Here is a 10,988-nt window from a genome sequence, read left to right as displayed (position 1 = left end):
GTGTGTGTGTGTGTGTGTGTGTGTGTGTGTGTGTGTGTGTGTGTGTGCGTTGGAGATCGATCAATGGGGCCTTACACAGGCCTCTTTATTAGGCGCAACCCCCTGTCTACCATTGACTGCTCGGCTGTTGACAAAAGAGGCGACACTCCCGGGGACGTGGGTGTGTGTCACTCACCGGATGGAGGACACGGCGAGTCCGATGAAACTGCATCGATTGTTGTGGTTCGACCGGGAAAAAAAAGGGCTTAGGGTCCTGATTGGGGCGCTCTTTAATGGCCGAGGCGTGGGGAATACCAATGCTCCCTCGCACAGCTGTGCAGCCCTCGGCTACACACAATTGTGCATGCATGTGCAGATACACGCAGCTCTCACGGTATGAATATAGAATAGACACACACACACACATATTGGAACAAGTGAGCACAAACACTCGCATCCAGTCCCTAAATTAAATTGCTCATAATAAACCGTTATTGGATACATTTCACTTTGCTCCCGCTTGTATTATTGGTCGATTGAGAGCGATATACACTGTATCATGTTCCCAGTATGCTTGAATTACATTATATGTATGTGTGTGTGTGTGTGTGTGTGTGTGTGTGTGTGTGCGTGCAGGCTACAGCAGTGTGTATCTGTGCGCGTATGTCTGCGTATCGTTTTCTAATTTGTTCCTTTACGTCCTTTCTCTCCACAGCTCAGCAGCAAATGGTGTGTGATCAGATGTGCTCAGACGACGGGTGCTGGGGCCCGGGGCCCGACCAGTGTCTTTCCTGCCAATATTTCAGACGAGGCCGCGCCTGTGTGGAGTCCTGCAACCTTTTTGATGAGTGAGTAGTCAAATCGCACACAGCACACGGCCATACATGATGAGCAGAGGAAGTAAAATCAATTCAAACAGCTTTGATGCATGAGAATGAACTCGAAGCGTTCTCAAGAGCTCTGGAGGAGGAGAGTCTAATTGCAGATTGGCATGAATATAATGAGATGAACCAATAAGGGATTTGTCTCTGTGAACAGTTAAAGGAACATTTGGCTGTGTGTAACATCCATAGGCCAAAACCAATTTGAATATATTGTTGAGGTATTATATTTTATCACAAATTGCCCATTTGGGCTGACGGACAAAGGTGTTTACAGCGCTGAGCTGTGAAATAACTGACATTTGCGACAAAGGCCCTTTGATTGTCCTCACAATCAACTGTTGTTCTGTTTTCAGCGTGAATAATTGCATTCGGGTCGTTGCTTGATGCCGCCAAGAGGAGAAACACGTTTTTTGTAGATATATCCCATTGTTCTGTGCTGCTCTTGAATGAACGAGGAGATGGTGTGAATCACAACACTTCCATCCAAAGTAAGACTGCACCGGCAGCGTCTGCCACGAGATAAATATGACTTTCTCGCAAGCAGCGATGTCAAGCTTCTGCTCTCCCCAGGCGGAAGAGGAGAGAGTCCACGGGAGTGTGAGAGGGGAGGGTGCGCGAGAGCGAGCAACCCTCGGTCGTGTTGACTTGTTGCTGGTCCTTTTTCACGGGCACCGTTTGTGGGAGGGTGGCTTTTGAAGTTGCCGGGAAAAACAGCTCACAGCAAAGACTTTGAAGAAGACTGGCGAGGATGAGGCGCGTGGCAGGGAGCTGCTGAAGCACACTTGTTTGCTCTACTGTAAATACAGTCAGCCGCTGTGATGCATCGTGCATTCAACAGGCTCACTTCTTGCTTTGCGCCACTGGCCTGAATTGTGGAATCGAAAAGTCCATAACCTAAAGGTTTGCCTGGTGTAAGACCTCACCACCTGCAAAGCATATGTGTCTTTGGCAGATGAAGGGTAACTTTCTTGAGATGAAAACTTTGGATAGCCTGTATTTCTTTGCCCCTGGTGAATATATCTTCGAGAGTGCTCATTATGTCTATCAGAAAGAGAGGACGACAGGATCAATGTTTAATGCAATAACTGTCACCAGTGATAAAATGGTAAACTCTATTAGTGGTGGCTGCCGCGTGTGTAAATGTAACATCGCTCTCTAGTACAGACAGAGAATGACTGTTTCAGCGCCGTCCTTTTTCATAAGACCGTAAAAAAAAATACAGATCATGCTTACTATCTTTTGAAACAGCAAGTTCATTTATTTACACAACTAGCGCTAGTGCCCGCAGCGTGGCCGCTCGGATCGAGACGATTATTTGGCTCCCAGTATGGCTGCTTGTGGTTGCGGCGCGTGCCAGTTTGGAAGTTGTAGTAAGGTGTCATCTGCATAGAGTGTACGGTTTCATATCGCTGCTTGCTTCAGCGGTCTAATTAATTTTTGGTTCCCATATCATGCGCTTAGTTACTGTATATGGGGTTCTTCTGTGCGTCTCTTAGATTGACTTTGCATTTGCTCTGAATCTATTGTATTGGACTGTATATCTCTACCGATTTGAGTGTTTGTAAGCTCATTAAATATGTTGCCAAGTTGGTGATTTTAAATGTTTAAGATTCCACAGCTCACCCTCATTATATGTCTCCATTCTTAAAGGCACTAATTCCCTTTAGTTTATACATCTGTTGAATAAAACAAAGGTGGAGTGCGAGAGGGGAAAAGAAAACGGCTGAGAGGGTGTCGGAGAGGAGGGAGGAAGCGGATTAGGAAGGCGTTGAAAGTGTTTAATTAATAAGGTTGCTCTGGTGGGTTGGCCATGCTCTGGTTTGCAGGAGGCTTGGAGGTCTGAATAGTAGCCACAGTCCTGCTTAAATTCCTGCTAAAACAGGGCTAATCCCTCATCAGGCCAACCCCTGACGTGGGCCTCGGCGCACACTTCCAGCCGTTAAGGTGGCCAATCGGGAGGAACGGCTTTAACGGAATGGAAATGACCCTGGAGAGCACCACTGCCGAGGTCTTTGTCTCTCACCCGTTCTCCTCAATGTATTTTTATTTTTTTTTTCCCTCAGCCAACAAAAGAGAGATCGCTCCACTGCCCGGGCCCTTTTCTAAAGGATTCCCCTAGACAGAGCTTCCAGTAGAGAAATGTAATTTATTTTGGAACCAGGGAAAGAAAGACAAGGGAGAAATGTAAATAGAGAGCAACGGGAGTTTCCTTTGAGTCCACCAGAACATTATTAATAAAAAGACTGTGATACTGGATGTTTGGATGTTTGAGACAAACTGCTGTGAACATGACCAACCATTCGGACCGTTAGAATAATGCTCTCGCATTAAGGCTCAGCAAAAAGGGAAATCTGGGTTTTATCATCAAGTGTTGGATTTGAATCTTTTCTTTTTTGTAGCTTTTCGGACGACCAAGTCTAAAAGGTTTTCATCTAATATTCAGCACATGAAGCTGCATAAAACACTCATACCCTCAATATCTCAGTGCAAGGTCACATAACAACAGCTCACAGGGAGGAATCTGTTGAATCTTTATTCCACCCTAGTAGCATCCGATGCAAAGACAAACACAATGCACACAGAGAGCCACTCTCATTATCTCACCACTGTGAGAAAGAGGCTTGTTTGTAACTGGGCGAATCCTCCTCTGAGGGTGTCCATCCTCCGCATCGGCCGATCGATCCCTCTGATGTGAAAAGTGGTTTTGATCGGCAGCGGTTGTTATTGACAGCGGCCATCCTCTTGCTCGCCTGCACTTCAAAAAAACGAAGATAATGCGCTGACTCTGACACAAACAAAGGGAGAAATGGATGGATCGGGTGCATGCACACACAAACGCACACATATAGGGGCTGCATATATGGCCTGGGACGCTGTGCAGCTCCCGTCAGTGTAATTGCAGTGTAAAACCCAATATTGAGCTCTTTTGTTTGCCTCTATTCCTCCAGATGTTTAAGCGGGAAAACAAAACCATCACGAACTACGTGCACTGCTCTACTTGGCTAAATAAACAGTCGGGTAGAGCTCCTACCGGTTGCTGCAATGATTCTTGGATTTGATTAGAGAATGAAAAGCAAATATCTCTGACTTATATTTTCCCTCTTTTCTCTGTGCTCGCCTGCCTCAAGCTTTGCTTCTCCTCATCTGCACGCACTCTCTCTGTACCTCCCCTTCGCCTTATCCAAAACCAGCTTCCGTCCATGCCCTCTCCCCTTCCACTCTTCTCGCTCCCTCCCACCAGCTCTCCTCTCACTTTCCCCTCCCTCCACGCATACCCCTTGTGTTTGCCCATGATTTAAAAAAAAAAAAGCTGTTCATTATTCATGGGCCTTCTCTGTCAGCATATTGACCATACTAAGCCTTTAACTTGATCAAATAGTCTTAGGCACCGAGCTGCCCTGTGTGCCCCTCTGCCAGAGGGCACTCCAGCAGTCACTGCAATTAGGAATCGCGGAGATGGGCATGAGTAAATGAAGCTTTTAACCTTGCTTTTCTTCATGCTGCATGCAGGTTTAATATCAAAAGACAGCTATGTACAGCTTCAAAATCCTCCCTCAGCAGGCTAATAATCAATATTTCAATGTGGATATGCTCTCACATCTATAATACATGCACCTCTTTCCCCATTTCCCTATCTCAATCAGGGAAATGCGTGAGTTTTCCAATGGATCTGTGTGCCTGGAGTGTGATAGCCAGTGTGAGAAGATGGATGGGAACGCCATGACATGCCTTGGCCAGGTAAGACACCCCTGAATCCTCTTCAGACACCTTCACACTCAACTCCCTTTCCACTTAATGATACTTTCCCGAGGGAGACTTTTTTTAACTTTTAGATTAAAACCACTCCTCATTTTTCTGTTCAAAGATAGTCCCGTATCTTGTGCGTGCTTAAGTGGATTTCCAACTTGTTTTTGTGGGAGTCTATCTGTTTTGCGCACAGGATCTCAGAAGGTATAAGTGCTGTGTTTGCAAAGGTGAGTGCTAGGTTAATGGGAGGAATGATAAACTACTGTGGCTACTTTCGGAGGCATGCTTTTTTGGCAAGCACACACACATACACTCAAAACAGCAAAAATGAGATTAGTTGCTGACCTTCCCGTAAAGTCACTTTTAGAGTCTCGGATGCGATCGCACCAAGCCTCCAAAAATGTTAGAAATTCCCGTTAAAATGTTAGAAGAGATGCATCTAAAAAAAAAAAAAATAGGGTAAACTCATATTAGGGTAAACTCGGGCACATGTCGTTCATTTTCAACCTGGTGCCACAAATACTGACGACTGCACCACATTTTTATTAAACCGCTTCAGCAAATAGTCCCAAACAAATACTGATTCATTCCAGTTTGACTAACATTTCCTGAAAATTAAGAAATAATTTACCTTTTACCCTTTAGGGGTCGTGAGCCGGAAAGTTATTCACCACACATAACATTACATTTGTAGTGCTACATTCCAGAAAGTTGTATCGAAATGCGCCGCATGACTTACTTTGGGGAATTTAGCATTGTGTGAGTAACCTTTTATGACTGTCCCTAGAGAGAGAGAGAGAGAGAGAGAGAGAGAGAGAGAGACTCAAGGATGCACAGAGAGGCGGCTGACTTTGAGATGCTGGTCACAGCTGAGTAGTAAATAACACCGGAGTCAATCATCCACAGGCGCTCTCACACACAAATACACATGCACACGGCAGACACAGACATACTCCGATGCATTCAGACATCTGTATGCGCATGCACACGCGCACACACAGACATGCAAAGTGAGAATAATGTTTATTGATGGCGTGTGTCTCCATGTGTCAAACTGTGAGAGGCTGTCCATCAGGTCACTGTGGTCGTCATTAGCAACAGTGTGCGGCGCGAGAAACTCCCAGCGCCCAGAATACAACAGTGCGTCTTGACAACAACTCTTGCACACACACACACACACACATGCGCGTACACGATTGTAAGTTCACACACTGCTATCGCACTTCAGTCAACACAGGCGACGCTTCAAACCCGCGCGTAAACACACACGGAGCACAGTCAGTGTTTCTCTTCTTTCATACACACACACACACACACACACACACACACACACCACTATCCATCTTACTTATTCATGATCCCGCTGCAGCTGAGCTCGTGCTCAGTCACCACTTGTCATCTCCATCGCATTCGATGCGCCGCGCGCTTTGACACGACCTGATTCCTGATGCGTTTTGCCAATTTGAACAGGGCTGCAGCAGAATACACTGCTGGCAATTGTGCTCAACACATTATAAATCCCTGAATGCTATTCATGCGGGTCCTGCCGGCCACATTAGCCGTGGTAGGAAGTGAGCAAATTGACCTGATTCGCCAGGTTTGAGTTTGATTCTGCTCAATTCTATTCTCTCCTCTCATATATTTTTCTATACCTCCATTCTTCCTTCTTGCTTTTTCCCTTAACTTTATTTCCTTCACCTCCTTGCCCATCATTTCTCTCTCTCTGTTGATTCCCCCTCTTTCCATCTTACTAATCCCTTTACTGCGCCCTCTTATTTCTTTATTCCTCCCTTGTACACCACCTCCTCCAAACCCCCATCCTCTCATCTCCCTCCTCCTTGTTCTGCTCTCCTTTCAGGGCCCGGACCAATGTGTAAAATGCCTCCACTTCAAAGATGGACCCAACTGTGTGGAGAAATGCCCCGATGGGTTGCAGGGGGCCAACAGTTTCATCTTCAAGTACGCCAAGGCCAACAACGAGTGTCACCCCTGCCATGCCAACTGCACCCAGGGGTAAGCCAGGGAGGAAACATGAAGATGTCCGTGTATACAAAATTGTTATTATAAGTGTTTGCTCCCCTTTAGACTTTCCACAGCGTCCTCTGGCTTAGAAGCTTTTATGCCGTTAAAAGCATCGTGAAGACATACTGCTTTGGACATGGGGGCGCCTTCCCTCTCAAGGAGAGAGAGAGAAAAAAGGGGAGCGGTGGAGAAGATGACTTAATCTTGCAGCCGCTAGATTCCCCGACCTGTAGCTGGCTTCTGGTGGCTCTGCGATCAGAGGTAGAATGCATTGACCCTTAAGGCCATGTGGAGTATATTGCCGGTGAACTATAAATGAAGGGATGGGGGCAGAGAGACAGTAGCTAGAGGGGAGGGGGTGTAGAGCATGAAGATGTAAGACAAGGAAGACCGCGAACGAAGGTTGCAAGTGAGGAAGTAGGTGGGTGAGGTGCCTGAGGTTCTATAGAAAACAACATGCTGGCTGGAACAAAGAGCATCCCAACAGAGTGAGTCACAAATCAAAACATCTGCTGGAGGTAACGTCCACCCCAAGAGCTCCAAATGGGCATACATTTATAGAGACATGATTCTCCAGTCTGCAGCATGATACTGTGTGCACTGGAGATCCAGCAGGTCCAGATTTACCAAATTATAGAATGTTGTTGTAGCTACGGGACAGTCCTCTCGGTGTGGCACAGCAAACAAGAAATTCTGCTCATACCAGAACAATGAAAAGAAAGCTTGCTCTACTTGCTGTCAAAAACAAAGAGGTTTCATACCTTGTTTGGAGCTTTACCCCAACAGCAACGGTTGTCAATAGAGGGGTAAGATGGTGCTGTGGAGTGAAAGACTTGTGAGGTGATAAAGAAGAGGACGACGGATGTGTTTTAAATCGTCAGATGACGGCTTTCACTCCTAAAGATGCACACGCGTTCCTGACTCTGTTAACACTAATCTCTCGTTGACACGCCAACACCTCCATCATGCCTTGTCGTCTTATCCGGCCCTCCAGCCACAGGGTGCTCAGGATTATCATCAGGACAGACGCTGATTCTGGGTATTTGAGGCCATGAGCCAAAGTGAGACATTACAGAGGTGAAAGGTCAGTGTCGGGAACAGAGCGGTACCCGTACGGCCGGTAAAGAGTTAGCATCTGGATGAAAGACACTTCAATAGGGGGGGAGATTAAACCTAAAGTCTCATTACGCTGCCTCAAAGGTTCTCAAACCCCCCGGGGGGGGCGGGGGAGCTGAAAAGGGGAGAGATGTGAGCCAAAGATACTGCAGGAGGCGAAAGCGAGTGGCATAAAAACAACAGGAAGTTAGTTATTGAAGTGTGACCGGATGATTTGCCCTGCTCATCATCACGGTCACACACAGCGGCACATGCAACCATTATACAACGTGTACTGTACCTCATGATGCTTATTGTCAGACCACTCCTTTGTTCTCCAGGAAGGAAACAATGTGGCACACACACACACACACACGCATCCACGCGCACACACACACAACATTGGATCAACACTGATTAATCGCTAATTAGCTATTTGGTGCAACATTTAATTGACAACGAAGCGACTTTTGGAGGAGCCACAATTGTCACCGGTTTAATTCCGAAGTTGCCGTGCTCTCCTAATTTGCTGTGTAATTTGTTGCGTCTCGTGTGCTCGTGCAGCACGCACACACACACACACACACACACACACACACACACAAACAGGAGCGTTTCAAAAAAGCGTTCCTTGTGTCTTTCCTGCTGTCCTGCTGACTCAAGGAGGTAGAATTAATGAGCAGCCAACAGTCTGCTTTAATGACTTCCTGTTTACCTAATGTTTAAAAACTCCACTTGTCAGCGGCGTGTTATCGGCACTACTTTCCCGTGCCTTTGATTGTTGAGAGAGTAAGAAGACACAGATGTAAGTATTCGTTGTGTTTTGGATACTGAATCACAGTCTAATTTGTCACAATCGAAAACCAAAAACTGAAATTTTGCAGAGTAAGGGGATATTTATGTGTCGGTTCATTACTAGAGTGATCTTTTTCACATTCATGTGATGTGTTGAAAAAGCATTGATCATCGCATCTTTAATGAAAAGGAAGAATGTTGCCCATGCAGTAGAATGATAGAAGGCGATAAAGCAGGATCACAGAAGAAAACAATAGAGCTAGAACATGTAGAATTTCTCTTTCTATTCATGTTAACGTCCTGTTTAGAAACCTGAATATAATCATCCATTAACCTGGCACTACATCTACACCCAGTCCTCGACATCGAGCCAAATTTTCCAGTGTTTCAGCTCTTGAAGGGAAGTGAGGGACAAATGCTCAATGGAGGAGCATCCTTACTGTCTCTTCTTTCTTTTCGCACCACTTCTCTAGAGGATTTTAATTTTTAATAGACAGCGAAACAGACAATTGACTGTTTTCTGTTCATTTCCCCAAAGGTTTTAGCACAGCACTTTGTTTCGGAAACGCTGCCAGATGATGCAGAAGTGTCTTCGATAAACACAGAAGAACAACGCTTTCCCAACAGAGCGCTTCTTCCCCGTCATATTGACAAGTGGTCAGCCGTGCTCGTGGATCCAATCTTCCACAGGTTCCCGCCCGGTGACAGCTGACTGACGTGGAAGAAAGACAACGCGAGGTTTACTCATAACCCCGTCCCTGATTTAATGGATGATCTCTCTTTGGTTTGTCTGCCCTGCAGGTGCGCCGGGCCAAGACTCCAAGATTGTGTCGGGATGATGGACAGGTAAGAGATCTCAGGTTACTCTTGTGACGTGGGACTGGGAGACCAGCATCAGACCCTGCCACTACTCATTAAACTCTCTCAGGATACTCATTAAAACCAGAGTGCAGACACTTTTTGTATCCTGTAATTGATGGATGACTTAGGAATGTTTTGCTCCGGCGTGAATCTCGTGGCCTAATTTGTGCCACTGTTGACATTTATTCAAATGTGTCAGTGGACTGTCATTTAAATTATGAAAGAGAGTAAAAAATATTCAGCTTTTATGTGATTTTAATGTTCCGCATTTAGAGATCTAAAAGAGTTGCAATTGACTTGTGAAATTGTTCCAGCTCGAGTTGATTTTCCGCTAGCGGTGGTTAAACGTTAACGACAAACATCTCTAAAACGTAACGTTTCTAGCAGGCTTAGCAAAGGGTCAATTTAGAGAAAGTATTGTGTGCCACGCGACCTAAATAGCCTGAAGACAAAACAACAACAAAACGTATTAAAAATGCCCATAAAAACAAGTGATCTTTACAGTTGGAGCAAACTCTAAAGAGTGTTGAACTCATTAGAATTCAACCAAACCAGCACAGCCATAAAAAGGGGGTCTTGAGCTCCCTTTTAAGAGAGGAAATGAGACCTTTTTGTTGTTTTCCCTCTGGTAGGCTTCTGCTGAGTCTCTATTCCCAGACTTGTCCTTTTGCTCACACAGTGGCATTATTTCCCCCCGTCTCATCTGGTGACCTCGCGTCGCTTGTTCTGCTGTAAACCCTTTCCTCCTAATTGGAGAAGTCCTCACCCGTGTCTCTCACCTGGTGCTGTCACACTCTCTGTTTCTTGTCCCCCTTTCTCTTCCCTTTGCTCCTATTTCTTCTTTATTTTGCTTTTCATTCCATCTCTTTTAATTCCCTCCACTGTTGTATTTCTCCTTGTCCCCCCCCCCCCCCCCCCATCTCTATTTAATTCATTCCAAACTGCTGGATTACTATTCACCACATGTCTGTATATTTCATTATGTCCAGACCCGCAGCCCTCTTTGTAAATTCCAAGCCCTCCCCCTCCTTCTGTTTCGTCAGAATCGATTCGGCAAAAGCTGCGGCACCTTGCCCGCCCATAGCGCCACGGTACAAGAGTCTTCCATTAGCTGCTAATGGCCTTTACAAAGAGAAGAGCTTCGCACTTCAGGTATCTGGTAGAAGCAGGTGTTATTTCGTTTCTATGCGGTTGTGTTTTCAAAAGATGAAGAGGGTAGTGAAGATTCTGGCGAGAAAGATGAAATGGAATAGGGATAGGAGGGGCAGGATAAAGGAAAAGAGAGTCATAGAAGGACTGATTTGAGTGGTGCCATAACTGTAGTCACAAGCGCAAGAGCTATGTAAATGGCAAAAGCATTAGTGCCATCATTAGAGATTTTAACTTCCAACCTTTAGGCTGGACTTGACCCCTGATGATCACGAAGCAACTTGTGAAGGGCTGACGCCTTTAAATTCTCATTTCTTTGGAGCGATTGTCACATCTAACTTACAGCGTGAAAACATGGTCACTTTCTTTCTTTTTGTTGCTGAGCTTGCCTTGTTGTCTCGCGTACTCATTACAGACGAGAGAGAATAAGATTGTAGAAACAGCCTATCAAGCTGA

At 45.6% G+C, this 10,988-nt stretch overlaps 1 protein-coding gene across 3 annotated transcripts in view; it reads left to right on the top strand.

The window, feature by feature from the left end:
• LOC116385994 (receptor tyrosine-protein kinase erbB-4-like) overlaps window positions 1-10,988 on the top strand; it is a 187,225-nt gene that overhangs the window by 137,830 nt on the left and 38,407 nt on the right. For all 3 annotated transcript variants that reach the window (XM_031851896.1, XM_031851897.1, XM_031851895.1), the window contains exons 13-16: window positions 695-827; window positions 4,508-4,601; window positions 6,469-6,623; window positions 9,324-9,368. In XM_031851896.1, coding sequence (XP_031707756.1) covers window positions 695-827; window positions 4,508-4,601; window positions 6,469-6,623; window positions 9,324-9,368 — 427 coding nt within the window. The remainder of the gene's footprint in view (window positions 1-694; window positions 828-4,507; window positions 4,602-6,468; window positions 6,624-9,323; window positions 9,369-10,988) is intronic.

Source organism: Anarrhichthys ocellatus, unplaced genomic scaffold (assembly GCF_004355925.1).
Source record: "Anarrhichthys ocellatus isolate YVR2014 unplaced genomic scaffold, GSC_Weel_1.0 scaffold12, whole genome shotgun sequence".
NCBI lineage: Eukaryota > Metazoa > Chordata > Actinopteri > Perciformes > Anarhichadidae > Anarrhichthys > Anarrhichthys ocellatus.
The sequence above is the reverse complement of the archived record's forward strand: the minus strand, read 5'-3'. Positions and strand labels throughout refer to the sequence as shown.